The sequence below is a fragment of the Eurosta solidaginis genome, chromosome 1 (assembly GCF_040869045.1).
Source record: "Eurosta solidaginis isolate ZX-2024a chromosome 1, ASM4086904v1, whole genome shotgun sequence".
NCBI classification, from domain to species: Eukaryota; Metazoa; Arthropoda; class Insecta; order Diptera; family Tephritidae; genus Eurosta; species Eurosta solidaginis.
The window spans coordinates 269,357,670-269,381,792 of record NC_090319.1 but is presented as its reverse complement, the minus strand read 5'-3'; the positions used below and the strand labels follow the sequence as shown (position 1 = coordinate 269,381,792).

Here is a 24,123-nt window from a genome sequence, read left to right as displayed (position 1 = left end):
CTGTATCCGGCAAACCACCATTACATCGATAACACTCCCCAAAGCCTTCGGGGAGCAACCCTATCGCTACAACAACAACAACAACAACAATAACAACAACAACATTTCGAAATTATGGCTGACTCTTTGCTCGATGACAGCAGGTACTTCGTTTTTTCCTTATTTGCCATCAACCCAACAACTTGTAAATTTATTGTCTTTAGTTTGGCAACGCTGCCTTTAATAAACATCCTTTTTCAAAAATAGATGCGCTGCTTGGCCTTTAGCCGCATGTTTTAAATGAAACACAACGGCGATATCTGTCAACTTAGTTGTACATATCACGACCTCTGTTTCTCCAGTCTCCCAATGATCCAAAGCATTTCGTGAGAATTAAGAGGGATACGGAGCTAGAAAACTCTCTGCATAATGGCTAATATGTGTGAAGTGTTTATTTAATGATTTTGGGTGTCTTTTATAAGAAGTATTCCTCTTTGTACAGGAAATAAGTGTAAAGAGTTTCTTCATAGTAGGTGAATTCTTCTTCATTGGTCAAAAGAGGTTACCACACCCATTTAAAAAGGTTTAAGTTACGTCAAACAGTCTTCGAGTTACGGCTTTAGAAACGGTACCCAATGCATGATCAAATAAGAGGTGCTGTCACGCCCGTTTCCAAAAACTGTTTCCATTCTTGTAATTGTTATAAATACACTTTAGAAGATAAATAGCATATTAACAACTTTTTATAAGGTTTTGTCGGACATGGCTCTCGAAAATTACAAAAAACCCGATTCTGCGCATTTTCAATGAAACTGTGCCACGCCTTAACCTGAAACTATCTGCCCAAGAGTTTGGAATTTTATTACCTACATACAAAGGAATAACTTGAGGAGGCGGTACGGCGTTTTCTTAAAATTTTCAATTTTTTCATACAAAATATGTCCAATCTAATGTACATAGTATATATATACATTGGGATTTTAATTCATTACAGACGTTTTAAGGGAGTGCATTTGAACATTGCGAAAAATTTGTTTTGATTATTTCAAGACAAAGTCCCGTATATTTGAGGAACAATCCGGAATTATTTTGAGACTATTTGGGGCATAGTTTTGGGAATGTGTTTGAGATAATTTAGATACTATTCGGGTTTAATCTTTAGGACTACTTCGAAACTATCTCCGCATTATTTTGGGACGATCTTCGGCCTATCCGCATTATGAATTGCTTTTGGAATAATTTCAAACAATTTCCGGATCATTGTGGGACTACCAACGGATCGTTGAGGGGTCACTTCGGGACTATCTCCCGAACATTTGGAACTGGTCAAGATCTTTTTAAGCTAATGCCAGAATCATTTGTTTTTAGTTTGATTTCACAACTTTCTTTGGCACCATTTCGGGCTTGTCTCCGGAATAATTTCTAGACTACATCCGGACGAGATCATGTTTGGACTGTTTTCGGGGAAATTTCTACATTTTCTCTGGATCATCTCGGGCCCCTTTGGAATAATTTCCACAATATTTTCAAGATAATGTCTTTACAACTTCCACATTGTTTTCGGGATAAGTTCAGGTTATTTTAGGATAATTTTGGGATAATTTTGAGATTGTTTTCAGGACGACTTTGAACTTTTTCGTGATGAATTTGGGTATACTTCGGGATAATTTCGGCTTTGTTGCCGGAACAATCCCGGGATTATTTCACATTCATTGCGAGATATTTTTGGGATTTTTTGTAAAGATAATAGCGGGACCATTTCGCGATTATATCTAAGAAATTCCGGAAACATTTTATAATTGTTTCCACACTATTACGATTTTTGTTATTCATTCTATTCAGACTATTTCGCGACATTTTTAAGATGAATATCGGATTATTTTTGGAATCATTCAACACTCGTTCGTTCATTAGTTAAGAAGCCCTCCCAGCCTAATTCAGATTTGGAATTTATACATAAGAGGTAAAATATAAAAAAAAGCTTTCCCGAAATTTTATTTTCAAAATTCGAAAAGCAGAAAAAATACATTTTGTAGCTAACTAAAGTAAGGTAATTATTTGAAAGAGGAATAAGTGGCAAAATGGAACATTAAGAAGGTAGTTGCATTTTAATAGCATGCGTACTTACTTTGGCACGTACGGTTTATTGGGAACATCAATTGTGCTCAATTGTTTATGCACAGTTTGCAAACAAGCCAAGTCGGCCTGTGCAATACATCCAATGTAGCCAATTTCCAAACAGGAAACATCCAATACGATCGACTTGAAAGGCGCACACCCCACTTTAAAATAATGAGTTTCGAAAGGCTGCAAGTAAAAATTTTTTTTCCGTTACAAGAAAACGAATGTGTTTATGGTTTCAGAGCTAAACGCTTAAAGAACTATAGGAACTGTTAAAAAAGTATTTGTAAAGCAATCGAATTAATGTAAAATTTATATTTTGAGCAAGCATTTTGAAAGAACAATGGAAAAGATATAGAATGTAATAACTGTTAAAATATAATTGAAAACTAATAAGATGTATGTAAAAGAGCTGTACCAATTTGCAAATACCGACTAAAATTGTAGTATGTCCTCGCTCCGGCATTGTAAAATAAACATTGAAACTTCAAAATCCTACTTACAGCAATCAGAGTAGGTCGTTCAACTTCCTTCACTTTTTCCACGACCTTCTCAGTGGCACTTGGCGTGCTTGTTGCGCTTTTGGCATAGTACTGCTCATCGGGTTCATCGCCGTTTACTGCTGCAGCTGCTTTTTCAGGTGTTTTTTCTATTTTGGAATTTTTGGCAGTTTTCACCTCTTCGGTGTTCTTTTTGCTTCCAGCCTGGTTGGCCTTCTTATCGTTATTTTCTTGTTTCTTACGCATTGTATCTGCCCATACCTCAGCACCAGACTCCTTACAAAATTGTTCAATTTCATCATTTAGAGATTTATCAGTTTGCCAGTGGAATAATTCTACACCATCTTCAACACGTTCATATTTTATCTTAAATTCTTTATCTTCAAATGTATTGAAAAGTTTAGTCATGTCGCCATTTAATACATAATTGGAAACGTTACGCAATGGTACCATGCAAGCATATTGTTTTAACAATATAATTTCATCATTAATTTCACGCAATTGATTTAGGCGACGTGTAGCTAAAATGCCACGATCTAGAAAGAGTACACGTATGTTGTCGGGATTACGCTCTTGTGCCTGCAATATCTCAACACGATACATGGCACCTTCATATGGTGCTATTGCATACGTATGTGGTCTAGGTACTTTGCTAAGTGGTGCCGCATTTTTGCCATATGTATCAATTTTGCGTGCATTTAATAAATAATCTTCGTCTTCTTCATTGCTAAGAGGGCGAACATAGCACCGATTTGGGGTACGAAAACCAGTCAAGATGACACGACTATTATTTTTAGGTAAAACAGCTAATGGTATAGAAGCTGTGGGCTCCTTATTTTTATTTGGATTTTTATTGGCATTTTGTTGTAAATTACCCCTGTTGTTGTTCTGTCCAAATCTTTGTTGTTGTTGTTGTTGCTGTTGTCCATTCAAAGCGAAGTTTTGCTGCTGCAGATTTTGAGAAAATTGTTGCTGATTGTTTTTTAACAAATTGGAATTAAAAATTTCATTCAATATAGTCTGACGATTATCTAATGGATGGTTAGTTAATTGATTAACAGTCATTAGCGGCTTTTCCACAGGATATAATGCGTCCGTGGTCAAAGTTGTTGCTGGATGTACCAATGCACTGTAAGATATGAAAGAATGAAATTTTTAAACAAGTTGTTAGACCTAAAGCAGCAAGCATTTGCCAGAATGTGAAAACTTAGAAGTGCAACGAAAGTAAGTTAAAAATAATTTTCGCAACTGGCTTGATGCCAAATTATTGCAGTCGCACTATGCAAGTTTTAAATTTTTAATTATTATTGCCTATTGCGTATACACAGAAAGCGAAGTATTTACAGCGCTGCGCTATGCCCTTTAGCTTGTCATACTTGTCCTGCTTGTGCTGTGCGACTGATTTTGTGATTATTTTTGAAGATTTTCATGTTTTTCATTACATAATACCTACTTATGCCTGACACGTCTGACGGCACCTTAAGTTAAAAGCTCCGGCCATTCATTTTAAACAAAAATAAGGGTGGTTATATAATCCCTACTTTGATGTGAATGAACTTTAATTCGCACTAAAGTACTATATTAAACAATGGCTTCCTCAGCTCATTGGCTTCAGCATCGAATGGCAAAGTAACCCTTCAAAGTATATAACGTTTTGTATGCTGTACTCAATAATATTGTTCATGCATTTCAAAGTTATATATGTACATCGATATATACACGTATAGATTTACATACATGTTTCCTGTTTTTCGACGCGCATAAGTTTTTGTCGACAACAAAACAGTTTTTCAAAGCGCGAAAACGAGTTGCTTGTATGCTGCTAGGTCTGAATTTGAGTTCCCAGTAAAGCCTATTAGACATTGTCATTGTTGACGTTTGGCATCACTACCGGCTACGTAAGGATTGGGAATGACCTATCCGAAAGGTCGATTGTCAATATCACCGCTTCAAATGTCTTTAATTGAATTGGCCTAATGACCACGTCAAATGATCATAACGTCACCCCTGAGGATGCTAAGATCGCTTCCCAAGGCCGTCGGTTCTCTGTACCGGAGCGACTCGGTATTTTTCCCGACCAAGGACTTCCATTTCAGTGTAACCCCATTTAATTTGTTGCGTCCCTCCCACAAATTGTCATTCTCCCAGCAGCTCCTTGCAGCGGGACTGCTCCATATTCTTTTGCTCCGGGAAGGTATCGAACCCAATCCGGGTCCGTCTCCTGACCCCTGAGAAATGGTTTTGCTGCATCTGCCGGAAAATAATCTTTTTAGGACGGTCATACTCTTGTCAGTGTGTCTCGTGTAAGGGATGGTTGCATCGGACAGGTTGTTCTGGGCTAGATCCCAAAACCAGACGTCCACGTATTTTCTATAAATCGTTTGTGGCTCCTTGCTGTTCACGCCCTAGGACGTCCCTTAGTCTGCGCCTTAGCGCCCCCCCCCCCCTCCCCCACTACCTTCCAGCAGCCCAGCTGCTCAGCAAGCCACAACAAGTACCCGCTGTTGCTCGCGCCCCACGGCGTCACCAACTCCTGCGGCTGCTCCCACTCATACCTACAATCTCCGTAGTAGAGTCGGGAACATTGCCGAGCATCAGCCCTGCCCCCGTCTTCTCCCGCCTCTTTTCCGACAGCAATTGTCAGGGAAAAATACTCTTAGTCCCCACCTCCCTTTGCATATATATGTTTGCGACATCCGCCCAATGCAGAGCCTGCAATGGACGTTGCCACTTTCCTAGATGTTCTGGTCTCCGCGACGGCAACCCCTCGACGGGTTTCATTGCGCCATGTTGCCAGGCCGCATACCCAAATACACCGGGTACCCCAATGCTTACCCAAGGACGTCCAGTCCCAGGGCCACAACAGCAGTTGCGTCCTAGCACAGGCGTAGTCACCCTTCACTTACTCCCAGAGTGGCGACGTCTCCCCCTATGCACTTCAGACTTCTGCACTGTAATGGATTAACTGGGAATATCACGGAGATAGTCTATTTCATGAAGCGGCACAACATCCGCATTGCTGCGATTCAAGAGACTAAACTCACAGCAAGATCTGCACTGCAGACCTGTTCTGGGTATAATGTCCACAGAAAAGATCGCGAGAGCGGAAATGGAGGCGGCCTCGCGTTTATCATACACCACCCTGTGCAATATCATATATTTGATCCAGGCATCGACCGCAGGGACAGTGTCTTAGAGCGTCAAGGCTCATCTGTCCGGTCAGGCGATACAAACCTAGAAATCATCAAAATCTACATCCCTCCTGCCACCTGTTGCCCCAGCGGATACTGACCTAATATTAGCGCCTTACTGGCAAAAATCGCATTATCTTAGGCGATTTCAATGCCCATCACGACCTATGGCATTCAAACTTGCGGGCGGACAGTAGGGGTGAGATGTTGGCGGATCAAATAGAAGAAACGACGTTCTGCACTATAAACGGAGACGCCCCCACACGTATAGTAGGAAGCTGTCACAGTTCGCCGGATATTTCAATCGTGAGCGCAGAACTCGTAAACTGCGTCAACTGGCAGCACTTCCCGGCGGAGGCCGCAAATTTAGCAAGCGAACGTGACCTTATAAGGCAGCTCGATCCCGGCGACCCCCAAATAAGGGATATAAACCAACGCATCAGATTGCTTGTGGATGAATACAAGCGGGCAAATGGGAGGGGCACCTAAGAGGTTGCAACCTCTCTGCCGGTGTAGGTAAACTTTGTTCAACCGTAAAGTCCCTATCGAATCCGTCTAGGCACAATGACAAAGTTTCCATCGCCTTTGGCGATAAAGTGCTGTCGGATGCGCAAAAATGCGCGAGCGCTTTCTGTCGACAATATATAATGCATTCTTCAGTCGACAAAGATAGACGGAGGGCCAACAGACACGCACATAAACATAAATTCAGCGCGTCACCAATTACCATCACCGCCAAAGAGGTTGAGGATGCCATCGGTCATGCTAAACCATCCAAAGCAATGGGCCTAGACGCCATAGCCATGCCGATGCTTAAAAGCCTAGAGAAAGAGGGTTTCAAATATTTAGCACATGTCTTCAACCTGTCTCTTTCCATCTTTGTCATACCCGAAAAATGGAAAATGGCCAAGGTGGTCCCGCTACTAAAGCCTGGGAAACCAGCTAACATAGGAGAGTCGTATCGCCCGATATCTCTCCTATCGCCAGTAGTCAAGACGCATGAAGCCATTTTGCTTCCCTACTTCAAAGCAAATTAGCAGCTAGCCTGTAATCAGCATGGCTTCAGAAAACTCCATAGCACCACCACCGCGCTAAATGCCATCAACACCCACATAAATTGCGGTTTAAATCAAACCCCCCAACAACAGTACTCGTTGCGCTAGACCTATCAAAAGCTTTTGATACGGTCAACCATGGCACGTTACTGCAAGACCTGGAAGGGTCTACCCTTCCCCCATGTTTTAAAAGGTGGACCGCAAATTATATGGGTGGTCGGCCGGCATCGGTTAAATTTAGAAATTAAACATCAAAACCAAGAAGAATTAAACAGGGGGTGCCACAGCGTGGTGTCCTATCCCCACTTTTGTTTAATTTCTACATATCTAAGCTACCTTCGCCACCAGAAGGAGTTACTATCGTTTCCTACGCCGATGACTGCACAATAATGGCCACAGGCCCAGGCCCACAGATCGATGAGCTTTGCAACAGAATAAACGGCTACCTCCCTGATCTCTCCAGTTTTTTCGCCTCGCGAAACCTGGCATTATCACCGACTAAATCCTCCGCGACCTTATTTACAACATGGACGTCCCAAATGTCGACCATTTTGAAAATCCACGTCGATGGCACTACGCTACCGACTGCCCTACACCCCAAAATCTTGGGTGTGACGTTTGATCAGCCGCAATTGTTCCGAAAATCCGGAGCCGTAATAAAATCCTCAAATCTCTTGCTGGCAGTACTTGGGGAAAAGACAAGGAAACGCTCATTACCACATACAAAGCAATTGACCAGCCGATTGCGTGCTACGCGTCCGCTATATGGTCGCCAAGCCTAAAAACTACCACTGGAAGAAGCTATAGGCCTGCCAATATACTGCTCTCAGAATCACCACGGGCTGTATTTTTATGGCCCCAGAACACCATCTACAACATGAGGCGAGAATACTCCCCATCAGGGAGAGAAATGAGATGCTAACCAAACAGTTCCTGTTGAATACCCAGAAAACTGGGCATCCCAACAGACATCTGATTGATGAGCCAACACCGCCTAGGGGCTTAAGGAGTCATCTCCGTAAGCATTTTGAGGAAATACGACACCTGAGCACTCAGCCGTATGAAGCAAAAAAACACAAGCAGGTCCTTGGTGAACTCCACAAACAAGCGTCGGACCTTTATGCCAGGAATTGCCCGGTGAATCCAGTACTCAAAGAACAGTACCCAAAACTTGCGGAAGAGGAACGCATACTCCCCAGGGAAGCGCGAGTCACTCTAGCTCAACTTCGTTCTGGATACTGTAACAGGTTAAACTCTTACCTATCCAGAATTAACCCCGGCATACCCCCGCTTGCAATGTGTCCCCACATGACACCAACCATCTCTTTAACTGTAATGTGGAACCAACGCCTCTAGCACCCCTTTCATTATGGTCCACCCCTGTTGAAACAGCAAGTTTCCTTGGACTCCTGTTAGAGGATATTGATGACAATTTGTGATCGGTCGGAGCTGTTAGGTGGGGCGAAGCACCAACAACAGGATTCTAAGATGATTAGCAAAACGTCTTACGACTTTTAAGACGTTTGAGCTCTTTAGTTTACCATGCAATTGACGAAGTAGCTGTAGAGGTATTAGCTAGCGGTATGCATTTATGAAATAAGGCGTAGAGTACATTGTTGAAATGAAATGTACACTCATCAATATAACCGGTGTAATCGGGCCAGGTTATTTTTGACAATTCACTGATTAGCGCAGACCAATTAGCTTTCTTGAACAGAAACCGGGGAGATGTCTCTCTTACGACCTTCTGACTTTGGCTTGGAAGACTATACGACTCCAAATAAAGAGCAAGAGCTGGATGATAAACATCTTCAGGCAATACAAATGGATCACATCTATGAACGGAGCAATTCAAGGTGTCGTCTGTGAATATTAAATTTAGATATTTACCGTATTTGTTACGAACATTCTTTAATTGATAAAGTCCTGCATCCGAAAGCTCATTTAAGAACTGAAAGAATATATCCCGGGAAGAAGCAGGGGCCATTAACACATCCACTAGATTCCCAGACACGCAAGGTAGATTAAACTCGCCAAGCAATATGACAGAATCAGAGGAACTAGCCTTAGAAACAACTGATTTCATTAAAGGTGAATGTCTCAAATAAATGGAAATATCCGATTGGGGTGGTATATATGTAGGTGGCAACAAAATATTTAAACGTTGTGAATAATTTTACACTCACGCAAAGAAACTCGATATCATCAGAGTCAGCAAAATGCACTTCCTCTGCAGAAAAACTGGTGTGAACGGCAATCAGCACGCCACCACCAATTCTGTCCAGTCGGTCTTTTCTAAAAATCTCCAACGATTCGGATAATATTTTGGAGTTAAAAACAGTTGGCTTCAACTATGTGTAAGTAAACACAAGAACGTCATAATAAGTATCATGACTCTTGAGAAGAGTAACCGTTAGTTTTTTGTTCAAACCCCTAACGTTTTGATAAAAAATATTTAAGAAAAAAGTCAGTTAAATTGCACGTATAATTTAAACTTAAATTAGGCTTATGAATATCCAAGAAATAAGTAGTGTTAAGAACAGCTGTCTCACTTATTGCTCTGCCACGGGTGAGGTTGTTTTTTGAAAAACTCGAACGGCCGCATTTTGACATGCGTCGGCCAAAGCATGCGTGGGTCCAGCATTTCGTCCGCGTCAGCCGATGGATCATCGATTTTACAGTTGACTCTACTTATCGATTATTTATGGCATAAAATATATTTTGACTGAATATTTGTTTGCTTGGATATATACATAAGTAGATATATCAGTTGTCTGAACAGAAGGCTTGAATCATGGCGCAACGACACAAGGTGGCAGCATGGAACAGCTGATTATAAACTTTTTTTATTTGATTCGATACAGAGCTCACATGAAACCATTTGAGTTGAACAACAACATCAAGCTACACACCTTGCATTTGTGCCTATAACGATGCTACGTGTTTTGTTATTTATATACTTTTTTGAATGATTTGCGTTCGTTTTTGATACATGCATTGCGTTAATGGGATAAGCGCCAGCGTTATTGGTGTGGCGACAGCAGAATTGTCAGCAAAGGCATTGGCGTGAGCAGCAACTGCATTAAGGCCGCCACACAATGACCTTTCTCGTATAGAAGCGTTTAACACAAGCTTATACATTCCAATAACATCGCCACAATCAACAAAGATGTTGCGTTTGTAAATATGAAGGAACTTCAGACTAGGCAATTGAAGTTTATTACGCCTTGCCCATTCACATGCAAAATTTCGCGAAGTACTGTTATGAACATTCGCCATCTTTCAGTGAGTTTTACAGCTCCGGCTCACGCTCAATTCTCACGGGATTGCTCTGGATCATTGAGAGACTTGTGAAGCAGATGTCGTGAAATTTTCGCACACGTGAAATGTGATAGGCAGATGTCGCCGCTGTTTTTCATTTAACTCATACGGCGAAAGGCTAAGCAGCGACATCTGTTTTTGAAAAATTAGGTATATTAAAGGCCGCGTTGCCAACCTAAAAAGAAGTAATTAACAAATCATCTGGCTCACAAATTGAACCAGACTTCTATCTGGATTTATCTGGCTCAAATCGTTGTTGTTCCATTACCTGCAAAATTATTTATCTGGCTCAGGATTTTGCCACCGGATGATAGCTATTCTCTCTAGACAACAAAAATACTAGCTAACATATTTTGTGTCGTATTCGATTGTTATATTGCAGTTTTTAATTGCGAAAAATGTTAGAACAGTTACCAACCAGTGGGAAAAATAATTTCACTTGCAAAGTGTGCCAACACCCTTAGCCAAAGCAAATGTGAAATTCTTCTTCTTATGATTTGCTGGCAACAAAATTTGGGAGTTGGCTACTTTTCCATATCAGATGGCGCCAGTGTCGCCCAATCTACGTTCCCCATAAAAATACGTGCAATCTACTCATAATGCAAAAGCTTGTATTAAACTCATCTGTATGAAAAACTGCTTATTTGTCGGGGCATTTACTAGCAGCAGTGCATGCATGGAGTACTCGCTATGGACCAACCGAGTACTCCAAAATTAACCACAATTCATACAAAAAATATGGTCCAGTTAACATTGCGATGTCCTAGGACGGGACCATATACTCCAGCTCCGCATTACATCAGAGTAATCCATGGAGAACCCACAGTCCAATAAACAACGTGTAGTGTTTACAATCGTTAAAAACGAGCAATGATCGGCTTACAACGTGTAGAAACGTGAGTTGGTCCATTGCTGCATTAGAATGGAGTATAATGGTAACTACTCCAGTGGACCACATGATCCAACGATTTTGCAGGGTATGGACCAACCGAGTACTCCAAAATTAACCACAATTCAAACAAAAAATATTGCGATGTCCTAGGACTGGACCATATACTCCAGCTCCGCATTACATCAGAGTAATCCATGGAGTACCCACAGTCCAATAAACATGGCGGGGGGGGGGGGGGGGGGGGGGGGGGGGGGGGGGCAGAACAACAGACGACGCATACGAAGGAGATATGGGCGCAGCAAGATCTGTCGATGTTGAAGATTTTGCATTATTAGCTGTCCGTAGCACTGATCCAGGCATAGGAGTGGTAAGCGGAGGAGCAGCAGACTACCCACGGTGAGGAGTAGACAAAGGCGAAAAAGTAAATAAATCTATTGTCGCAGGAGGAACATCCACTTTACTGTCCGAAATGGTAGCGCGCGAACTAACAGCTGTTTTTAACGCACTAATTTCAGAAGCTAGTGCACCAATATTAATATCATTGTTGCTAACACTTTTAGCTTTGCCTTCATTAGATTTGGATTTATCTTTTGCGATATTCTTCTTACGACTCTTTATTTTTGCCTTACTCGTTGTGGGTGTTTGTCATTCGAAATTAAATTCCTCAGGTCATCCAACTGCATATCTTTAAAAATAACTTCAAATGCCGTCATAATGGCTTCTAGCCCCAGTTTTTACGAGGCAAGGACAGAATCGAATGCTTTAGATAATCTGTCAGGCGCATTCACACACTCAGGACACAAATAGCGAATGTGGTAATTAACTTTTGACATCGTACTCGGTAATTTCACCTTCACAACAGGCACGGTGAAAACGCTTCTTACAGAAGCCATTGCAAGGCAGAGTAGTCGTGTCATTACGGCCAAAACCTTTATATGACAATTGGGTTGGCGAAGCTATATATTGCGTTGGCAACCCCCTGAGAGGGTGCGCTACACGACCCTTTGATCCAATTTGGTATTGTGACGAATATTAGCAACTAAGGGATACTATCATCTCAAAGCCGATACTAAGCAGTGACTTGTATGTACATAAACAAATCAATCATTATGTCTACACATATGTACATGCCTTCAGCGGAGAGATGCTCACAAAAGTATGCAATCATCAGCAAAGTATTTCTCACACATGCACATGCATATATCTGAGATGCACACAAAAGTAGGCAATTCTTGGGCAAGTATCACTCACATATACACACGCATATGAGAAGATATAAACGTGCATCTGTGGTTTATAGCTGGTAAACAAGTAGTAAATTCTAGAAATAGAAACGCCTAGAAATATGCCAACGAAGAAACCGAAGAGTATAAAAACAGCACCAGCTGAGCCACGACCAATCAGTTTGATTTAAGCAAGCTATTAGTTGTGAAGTATCAGTGTTATTGTGAAGTACTTTAATAAATGCCATTCTGTATTATTGAATATTAGAGTTATTTATTCAACAGTTTAGCGATACGAACGTTAGTAGAAGATTGGAAATAAGAGGAATTGCACTAAATTCGTTACAGTATTTTAGTCGCCTCTTACGACAGGCATACCTACTAGAGGTTTACGCCGATCACTTTATCGGCGGCGGCGGCGTAGGCTCCATTATATACCGGCGGCGGTGGCGTGGTCGGCGCGCCGGCATACGCCGCTGCTCTTACTTTAAAAGGCTTAATTTTTCTATTTAGAAAAATAATAACTATTTAGGAAAGGTTTAGTTTGTATGTATTTAAGGAAATCAACGTGTTGGCCATTTCGGAAAGATCCGGGGTTTTTGCCTCAAGATCTCGCAGACCGTTCACAAATATTCAGGATTAGCTCCTTGCGGAAGGATTTCCCTCGTTCACTTACTCCAGAGAGGCTTCGAACCTAGCCCCGGTCTTTGGAATGGTACTGCTGCGTCTGCTGGAAAGAAATAGAGATACATAAAATAGCCACACTTTTGTCTGCATATCTAGCACAAAGCGTAGTTTCACCTAGGGTTAACTCCTAATAATCATCTTGAACATAACTTCTTTAAATCATTTGTGGCTCCTTGGCGGTCCCGCACAAAGGCGACTTAAGGTTGCTATTAATGGTCTATTAATACTCATGACTCTCATGGCACAGGGCGCCTCCAGTTTTTTCGGCTGTTTTTAAGAGCTACCGGCGGGAATGAAACGAGCCGAGGCGGATTCAATGACCTTGCGGAAAGCACGCCCCCCTTGGCGGGTATCAGTTGGGATAGAGAGGGCAGCAAAGCGGTTGTCTGTAAAGAATTTGTATTCGTCCCACTTTCCCTTTTAAAGATAATGAAAGTGCGTTTTTCTGCGACCATGAAGTCGGCGGAACGCTCGAGCGAAATAAGTATAGACAGGTGGTCGGATGCCAATGTTACCATCGGCTGCCAGTTGACGCAGTTTACGAGTTCTGCGCTCACGACTGAAATATCCAGCGAACTGTGACAGCTTTCTACCATACGTGTGGGAGCGTCTCCGTTTATTGTGCAGATCGTCGTTTCTTGGCGAGTAATCAGCATTCGAGTTTTTGTCGAGAATGTGACGTAGAGCTCCGTTGTAAGCTCCTTTTATATTGGCGGCGTTATCGTACCCTTGTGCACGACAATATTTTAATGGGTTTTCATGTTTACAAATTAAATCAGCGATTTCCTGACTAGTTTTTTGGTTACAATCCACGAGAGCCAAAACCCGTTCTTGAGTTGTAAAATTTGTTGCTTTCGAACTGAAATGGAGGTAGCGCAAAATGAACGTAGTCTGTTCAACGTGACCAGGATCGGGCGTAGCATCAACGATATTGGCAAAATTCTTGGCTTCCTTGCCTTGATCTAATATAGTTTCCCTCACGTGTTTTGCTCAAATTTCTATAAACTCGTTCTAAATGTCTGGGGAAAGATAGTGAACTTGTAAACGTTTGTGCTCCTGTTGTGAAATCCTAACTATCTCCAAATGATCTCTATGTATCGGAGGATAATGGCTTATGAGATCTTAGATGCCCAAAAAATGTCCATCGTTTTGTTCACCAAGATATATACCTTCGCCTTGAAAGCTAGACCTCTTCACCCAAAAATAAAATAGTGTACAAAATTCTATATAAAATTTCTTTCCACTTTTGAGTTTCAGTGATTAGCTGGTCATTGATAAGTGTATCAATTGTAGCCTCCTTTTGAACTAGGTTTTGTAAAGATCGCCATTGAATATAACATTTAATGTGATCTTGAGTATTTTCGTGTGATGGCAGTTTATCGTGTAGCTTCTTCAACACCTGCAATTTCGAATATCCGCCAGGACAACAAAAATTTTACCTCAGCGGGTTAGGGGATCAGAATATACTAGCGGTAGGTATGCCTGTCGTAAAAGGCGACTAAAATACCAGATTCAAGGGGCTGTGTAGCGCAAACCTTCAGGTTGCCAGCGCAATATATAGCTCCTCCAAACCCAATTGTCAACCTCACCTATCCGCAGCGAGTCCTGTTTCACTAACAGACGAGGCTCTGGCGACCCCAAGCTCCTTATGGAACTTGGGGGTGGGGAGGGAGGGAATGGCCTGAAGGTTTAATGTGGCCACATAAATTGTTCCCGAGATGGTCGGGCTAGCACCTTAATGGTGCTGTGGTACCGGAGCGTACCGGATCTATATCCGGCAAAGGACCATCACATCGATAACAATCCCCAAATCCTTCGGGGAGCAACCTTATCGCTACAACAACACCAACAACAACAACAACAACAACAAAATTTAGGTCGATTTAAAGTATTGGTGCTAAACAGACGACATGGTAGGCAATACAAATCATTGCTACTGGCACTCCACACTAACCAGTCACGCTCCACTTTCTCTCCATTTGGCAAGATCCTGTTTAACAACGATGTAGGAAATGACTCGTCATGAAAATCACGTGGAAAAATAACAGGACACTTTTGATGACCTCGACGAATTATTTCGTTGACTTCTTCAGATCGCAAAAACTCATTATTTACGGTACCGATATCGAAGTCGTTTAAATAATCTGGACTTTGATATAGAGTTGGTGGTTGTTGGAAACTTTACGATTTCGGATTCATTCCGCCATTCCCCCTCCCCTCTCGCCGGGCCTGCTCAAGCTAACAAATTTTTTTAACGGTGGCTGATTACTCAACGTCCAAAGGAATAACAGCCAAACTCAACAATGCAGTCAAACTTAAGTTGTTAAAATAACATAAGTTTGTACGGTAGCTATAGTTCTGAAAAATCCCATTTGTAGGGAAGGCTCATCAGGAACATCATACAGCTCCTTACCAATATTCATTATCCTACCATTACTACATCCAGAGATATGCAGTATGATATATTCCATTTGTATGGGAGGTGCCACGCCCCTTTTTTCCTAATTCCACATTTTCTTGGTGGTGTTAGGGATTGACTTCATATAACTCCTTACTGAATTTCAGTGTTCTGGCATGCATACCTTCAGAGTTATGCAGTACCAAAGATTCCATTTGTATGGGCGGTGCCACGCCCGCCCTTATTATATATCAAAATTATTTTTAGCCTAAAACCTTCGTGGGAACCTATAGCCAAAATTTGGTGATGATTGAAGTATGGCAAATACGTTTCCATAACGAACACACACACACACACAGAATTTGATTTTTATACACATATATAGATAAGTATCGAATGTTATTTCGATAAGCATTAAATAGCCTAATACTTTCTAATTTGACCTGATATATTATAGTTTGATATTATCACTGAATCAATTTGAATTGTTAAATCCATAAGTTTACCTTTAATTTAATGTTAATCTTATAATTTCAGTTATAATACTTTTTGTACAAATTTTATACTTTACCAGTCGGATGTTTTGTGTCGAATTTAAATAAACAAATTTCGGAAAATCAAGTTCGTTATAATGTCAATATCCCCTACTCCCGATCGTGCGACTTCTTTATCGTGATGCTAGAGTATATAAACCGCTGAACCGCGATAATGCAATCAAATAAAAGAGTGTATAATTTTTGGCGCATGCTTATAATATTGATTGGCCTTAACAAACCCGCTGTAATTTGTCTACTTTTGCTTAATGAGGCGAAAAAAGTGGGACCTGCTGTGAACGAATGCAAGAGATTTCTTTGAGTAAGCAATTGAAAAGTAAAGTCATCTGTTGCAGCGAAAATATTAGGGTATTGTAGACTGTTTACATCGTTCCCAGCTTATTTGACTTCTACAAAAGATTAAAAAAAAAAATATTTGACTCGCTTGACTCTTAATAACTTTGGAAATTGACTTTATACCTTTGATCTTAATTGGCACACCCAGCATCGTTTTTAAGGTCAAGGTTTAAACTGCCCTCGGACTTCCGTTAGAGGGTTTTAAAGGCAAACCAACTGCAACCATTCATTTTGACTGTTGCATAAACTTAACGACGCACGTGCAATTGCGTTATGTAGCAGAGATGATACAAATCTTTGTTCGTTAATTTTTCAAAATTTCCGTATATCAAAACCCGCTTTAAGACCGGCCAGAAAGGTCCCATCTTAGCATATAGACACCTCACCTCGGTGGCCGTTTCTAAAGCGCCCTACGTCAGAATATTGTTCAAAAATGCCCTATTTTAGAATTTGCATGAAGAACACCCTATCTCGGTAGAATAATTTTCTATCCCTAATTTTTTTTTAAAGAAAATTGTAAGCAAACATTTAATACATTTCTGAAACAGCAGCTAAATAGGGTGATTTTGACCTAAGCAGTCGATATATTCATTAAATTTTGCGATGAAATAAGGTGGCTAAGAAAAAAATCTGCGATAAGTGGTTTCAAAAAATCACAGATGTGGTTGTTTTTAAACGAATTCTGAGATATGAGGGACTACACAATGTTTGAGCATATATTACACTTGAACATAGAACGATAGATACACATCAAATTAGTATAAAGCTTGATTTTGGTTTGAGTCCCTGAGTTGTCCGATGTTGATAATAACTCGTTTTCCATGATAAGCTATACAAGTTTAATAGAATTACATGAAATTTCACACTGGAAAGAGCTCTGAATTGAATAGTGATTATGACTTCGATCTCTGTCTCGAATGAGTTCACCAAAACTTAAATGATCAGTGATCGAAACATAGAAAAAATGTTTGTTTAGACACGTGACTAGAGATGTCGTTATCCTAATGGTTTGCGCTGAAAAGCTATTTAACTTGACGAACACTAGATAGGCTAATTAGATTTTTATTTTATTACGGTTTTTTGAATGGTATTGCATCGTAAAATAGTGAACTTTTACGAACTTTGATAGTGATCTCACAAAAATTACATTTAAGTTTCAGCGGAAATATTGAAAGAGCATTCACTAGTTTTATAAGTTTTCCGAATTATTATTCAGCGTTCGTCCCCACAATGGGAGACGAAATTTAGATACGAAAGCGACACAGCATTTAGAAACTATAGCGATAAGACAAAAAGTGTCGAGGAAGATAGTATTTTTTTATCGCGGAGTTGAAATTGGCAAAGTAGATTCATACTGATGTGAGGACATATTTAAAAAAAAAAAAAAAGACAGAAGCCTAGAAAAAGCTAGTTCTAAGGCAAAAAGAGAAACCGCCGCCAAAGTCTTGCCAAAGCTGGATTAAGAGGAAGTGCCACTGAGAAGTCTGGTAGTCAAAAATTATAGTGAATTCATATAAGCAAGACTATGATGTATGCAAAATAATAGAGAAGAGAAAAATAATAGGATTCGGTCACACTTTTAATATTTACAAAAAAATCTTCGTTTGGACCATGGGTCAACTATGTATATGGTTGGCTCATCTCTACAGCAACAACATACCTTTGTTCAAATTGTCAAAATCTGCGTGTTGGTGTTAGGCGAATGGAAACGAGAAAAAACATAAAAATTTGCAATTCTTGTGTGTAGTGGTAAACTAATGCGCTAAATTAGATGGATTTACTAAAAAACTAACTTGCAAATGATGTGAAACTATTTTTTAATACAAAATTGACCACCACGGCAGAAAAAAATGTTATATTTTGCGTTTGCCATGTCCTTTTGACAATGCCTATACCAGTGAAATAAAAAAAATATAATCAACTGATGAGATGAGCCAACCATATAATACAACCATGGTTTGGGTCATGCATCATAGCAACGTCTTTTTTGAATTTCAGGAAATGAAAAGCATTTATAAGAAAAAAAATTTTTCAAAAATTATTGAACTAAAGAAAAACTTAAGAATTGTGCTTAAAGTATTTTTTTGTTTGTGAAATACATTTATATCGCTTTAGTAAATCCAAAACGTATGGAATTAGTTGCAACTTGGCGATCGAAAATACAAATATCTGTAAATTTGTTTATAAAATATAAACTGTTCCATATTATGTTGTACTATAAGAGATCATAAATCTCATTATACTAATGTGACTTATAAATGAAAATATATTGTATGTCCACGCAGCACTACAACTGCATAATCGATGCTTTTAGCATCACCGTATTTCAGCTGTGGAAGTTGAATAGCTGATCAACGCGTTGATATTCTATAACGACACCCCAGCGGGTTAGGGGGTCAAAATATTTCCGCGGTAGGTATGCCTGTCGTAAGAGGCGACTAAAATATCAGATTCAAGGGGCTGTGTAGCGCAACCCTTCAGGTTGCCAGCGCAATATATAGCTTCTCCGAACCCAATTGTCAACCCCACTAACAGACGAGGCTCTGGCGACCCCAAGCTCCTCATGGGACTTGGGGGTGGGGTGGGAGGGTATGGCCTGAAGGTTTAATGTGGCCACATAAATCATTCCCGAAATGGTCGGGCTAGCACCTTAATGGTGCTGTGGTACCGGAGCGTACCGGATCTGTGTCCGGCAAGGGACCATTACATCGATAAAACTCCCCAAAGCCTTCGGGAAGCAACCTTATCGCTACAACAACAACAACATTCTATAACGACTGAAATGCCGGTGAGAGGTTATTTATGAGTTCTGCTTTTAATGCAAATATGTATTTGTATTTGTATTTATTAGGCAATTCATCCCAGCACAACAGTTTGGCAAAAATTATTTTATAGTGCTAGTCGGTAAAAGGCATAAAATAGGAACAATTTAAACTTGAAACTTAAAGCTAATGACTATGGCTAAGAAAAGGTTACAATAAATATATTTAATAAATAGTAAATAAATAAAATAAACGAATGATAGAGTACATTTGCTTAGAAGAAATCAGAATTTTAACTCATGACTCTCATGGCACAGGGCGCCTCCAGTTTTTTCGGCTGTTTTTAAGAGCTACCGGCGGGAATGAAACGAGCCGAGGCGGATTCAATGACCTTGCGGAAAGCACGCCCCCCTTGGCGGGTATCAGTTGGGATAGAGAGGGCAGCAAAGCGGTTGTCTGTAAAGAATTTGTATTCGTCCCACTTTCCCTTTTAAAGATAATGAAAGTGCGTTTTTCTGCGACCATGAAGTCGGCGGAACGCTCGAGCGAAATAAGTATAGACAGGTGGTCGGATGCCAATGTTACCATCGGCTGCCAGTTGACGCAGTTTACGAGTTCTGCGCTCACGACTGAAATATCCGGCGAACTGTGACAGCTTTCTACCATACGTGTGGGGGCGTCTCCGTTTATTGTGCAGATCGTCGTTTCTTGGCGAGTAATCAGCATTCGAGTTTTTGTCGAGAATGTGACGTAGAGCTCCGTTGTAAGCTCCTTTTATATTGGCGGCGTTATCGTACCCTTGTGCACGACAATCTTTTAATGGGTTTTCATGTTTACAAATTAAATCAGCGATTTCCTGACTAGTTTTTTGGTTACAATCCACGAAAGCCAAAACCCGTTCTTGAGTTGTAAAATTTGCTGCTTTCGAACTGAAATGGAGGTAGCGCAAAATGAACGTAGTCTGTTCAACGTGACCAGGATCGGGCGTAGCATCAACGATATTGGCAAAATTCTTGGCTTCCTTGCCTTGATCTAATATAGTTTCCCTCACGTGTTTTGCACAAATTTCTATAAACTCGTTCTAAATGTCTGGGGAAAGATAGTGAACTTGTAAACGTTTGTGCTTCTGTTGTGAAATCCTAACTATCTCCAAATGATCTCTATGTATCGGAGGATAATGGCTTATGAGATCTTAGATGCCCAAAAAATGTCCATCGTTTTGTTCACCAAGATATATACCTTCGCCTTGAAAGCTAGACCTCTTCACCCAAAAATAAAATAGTGTACAAAATTCTATATAAAATTTCTTTCCACTTTTGAGTTTCAGTGATTAGCTGGTCATTGATAAGTGTATCAATTGTAGCCTCCTTTTGAACTAGGTTTTGTAAAGATCGCCATTGAATATAACATTTAATGTGATCTTGAGTATTTTCGTGTGATGGCAGTTTATCGTGTAGCTTCTTCAACACCTGCAATTTCGAATATCCGCCAGGACAACAAAAATTTTACCTCAGCGGGTTAGGGGATCAGAATATACCAGCGGTAGGTATGCCTGTCGTAAAAGGCGACTAAAATACCAGATTCAAGGGGCTGTGTAGCGCAAACCTTCAGGTTGCCAGCGCAATATATAGCTCCTCCAAACCCAATTGTCAACCTCACCTATCCGCAGCGAGTCCTGTTTCACTAACAGACGAGGCTCTGGCGACCCCAAGCTCCTTATGGAACTTGGGGGTGGGGAGGGAGGGAATGGCCTGAAGGTTTAATGTGGCCACATAAATTGTTCCCGAGATGGTCGGGCTAGCACCTTAATGGTGCTGTGGTACCGGAGCGTACCGGATCTATATCCGGCAAAGGACCATCACATCGATAACAATCCCCAAATCCTTCGGGGAGCAACCTTATCGCTACAACAAAACCAACAACAACAACAACAAAATTTAGGTCGATTTAAAGTATTGGTGCTAAACAGACGACATGGTAGGCAATACAAATCATTGCTACTGGCACTCCACACTAACCAGTCACGCTCCACTTTCTCTCCATTTGGCAAGATCCTGTTTAACAACGATGTAGGAAATGACGCGTCATGAAAATCACGTGGAAAAATAACAGGACACTTTTGATGACCTCGACGAATTATTTCGTTGACTTCTTCAGAACGCAAAAACTCATTATTTACGGTACCGATATCGAAGTCGTTTAAATAATCTGGACTTTGATATAGAGTTGGTGGTTGTTGGAAACTTTACGATTTCGGATTCATTCCGCCATTCCCCCTCCCCTTTCGCCAGGCCTGCTCAAGCTAACAAATTTTTTTACTCAACGTCCAAAGGAATAACAGCCAAACTCAACAATGCAGTCAAACTTAAGTTGTTAAAATAACATAAGTTTGTACGGTAGCTATAGTTCTGAAAAATCCCATTTGTAGGGAAGGCTCATCAGGAACATCATACAGCTCCTTACCAATATTCATTATCCTACCATTACTACATCCAGAGATATGCAGTATGATATATTCCATTTGTATGGGAGGTGCCACGCCCCTTTTTTCCTAATTCCACATTTTCTTGGTGGTGTTAGGGATTGACTTCATATAACTCCTTACTGAATTTCAGTGTTCTGGCATGCATACCTTAAGAGTTATGCAGTACCAAAGATTCCATTTGTATGGGCGGTACCACGCCCGCCCTTATTATATATCAAAATTATTTTTAGCCTAAAACCTTCGTGGGAACCTATAGCCAAAATTTGGTGATGATTGAAGTATGGCAAATACGTTTCCATAACGAACACACACACACACACAGAATTTGATTTTTATACACATATATAGATAAGTATCGAATGTTATTTCGATAAGCATTATATAGCCTAATACTTTCTAATTTGACCTGATATATTATAGTTTGATATTCTCACTGAATCAATTTGAATTGTTAAATCCATAAGTTTACCTTTAGTTTAATGTTAATCTTATAATTTCAGTTATAATACTTTTTGTACAAATTTTATACTTTACCAGTCGGAAGTTTTGTGTCGAATTTAAATAAACAAATTTCGGAAAATCAAGTTCGTTATAATGTCAATATCCCCTACTCCCGATCGTGCGACTTCTTTATCGTGATGCTAGAGTATATAAACCGCTGAACCGCGATAATGCAATCAAATAAAAGAGTGTATAATTTTTGGCGTATGCTTATAATATTGATTGGCCTTAACAAACCCGCTGTAATTTGTCTACTTTTGCTTAATGAGGCGAAAAAATTGGGACCTGCTGTGAACGAATGCAAGAGATTTCTTTGAGTAAGCAATTGAAAAGTAAAGTCATCTGTTGCAGCGAAAATATTAGGGTATTGTAGACTGTTTACATCGTTCCCAGCTTATTTGACTTCTACAAAAGATTAAAAAAAAAAATATTTGACTCGCTTGACTCTTAATAACTTTCGAAATTGACTTTATACCTTTGATCTTAATTGGCACACCCAGCATCGTTTTTAATGTCAAGGTTTAAACTGCCCTCGGACTTCCGTTAGAGGATTTTAAAGGCAAACCAACTGCAACCATTCATTTTGACTGTTGCATAAACTTAACGACGCACGTGCAATTGCGTTATGTAGCAGAGATGATACAAATCTTTGTTCGTTAATTTTTCAAAATTTCCGTATATCAAAACCCGCTTTAAGACCGGCCAGAAAGGTCCCATCTTAGCATATAGACACCTCACCTCGGTGGCCGTTTCTAAAGCGCCCTACGTCAGAATATTGTTCAAAAATGCCCTATTTCAGAATTTGCATGAAGAACACCCTATCTCGGTAGAATAATTTTCTATCCCTAATTTTTTTTTTTAAGAAAATTGTAAGCAAACATTTAATACATTTCTGAAACAGCAGCTAAATAGGGTGATTTTGACCTAAGCAGTCGATATATTCATTAAATTTTGCGATGAAATAAGGTGGCTAAGAAAAAAATCTGCGATAAGTGGTTTCAAAAAATCACAGATGTGGTTGTTTTTAAACGAATTCTGAGATATGAGGGACTACACAATGTTTGAGCATATATTACACTTGAACATAGAACGATAGATACACATCAAATTAGTATAAAGCTTGATTTTGGTTTGAGTCCCTGAGTTGTCCGATGTTGATATTAACTCGTTTTCCATGATAAGCTATACAAGTTTAAAAGAATTACATGAAATTTCACACTGGAAAGAGCTCTGAATTGAATAGTGATTATGACTTCGATCTCTGTCTCGAATGAGTTCACCAAAACTTAAATGATCAGTGATCGAAACATAGAAAAAATGTTTGTTTAGACACGTGACTAGAGATGTCGTTATCCTAATGGTTTGCGCTGAAAAGCTATTTAACTTGACGAACACTAGATAGGCTAATTAGATTTTTATTTTATTACGGTTTTTTGAATGGTATTGCATCGTAAAATAGTGAACTTTTACGAACTTTGATAGTGATCTCACAAAAATTACATTTAAGTTTCAGCGGAAATATTGAAAGAGCATTCACTAGTTTTATAAGTTTTCCGAATTATTATTCAGCGTTCGTCCCCACAATGGGAGACGAAATTTAGATACGAAAGCGACACAGCATTTAGAAACTATAGCGATAAGACAAAAAGTGTCGAGGAAGATAGTATTTTTTTATCGCGGAGTTGAAATTGGCAAAGTAGATTCATACTGATGTGAGGACATATTTAAAAAAAAAAAAAGACAGAAGCCTAGAAAAAGCTAGTTCTAAGGCAAAAAGAGAAACCGCCGCCAAAGTCTTGCCAAAGCTGGATTAAGAGGAAGCGCCACTGAGAAGTCTGGTAGTCAAAAATTATAGTGAATTCATATAAGCAAGACTATGATGTATGCAAAATAATAGAGAAGAGAAAAATAATAGGATTCGGTCACACTTTTAATATTTACAAAAAAATCTTCGTTTGGACAATGGGTCAACTATGTATATGGTTGGCTCATCTCTACAGCAACAACATACCTTTGTTCAAATTGTCAAAATCTGCGTGTTGGTGTTAGGCGAATGGAAACGAGAAAAAACATAAAAATTTGCAATTCTTGTCTGTAGTGGTAAACTAATGCGCTAAA

General features: G+C 39.9%; 1 protein-coding gene across 2 annotated transcripts in view; it reads right to left on the bottom strand.

The window, feature by feature from the left end:
- LOC137237276 (protein vreteno-like) overlaps window positions 1-24,123 on the bottom strand; it is a 69,563-nt gene that overhangs the window by 39,576 nt on the left and 5,864 nt on the right. For both annotated transcript variants that reach the window (XR_010948888.1, XM_067760709.1), the window contains exons 4-5: window positions 2,604-3,729; window positions 2,108-2,286 (exon numbers count right to left, since the gene is read on the bottom strand). Coding sequence is in view for 1 of the 2 variants with exons in the window: in XM_067760709.1 (XP_067616810.1) it covers window positions 2,108-2,286; window positions 2,604-3,729 (1,305 nt within the window). In the remaining variant the exon portion in view is untranslated. The remainder of the gene's footprint in view (window positions 1-2,107; window positions 2,287-2,603; window positions 3,730-24,123) is intronic.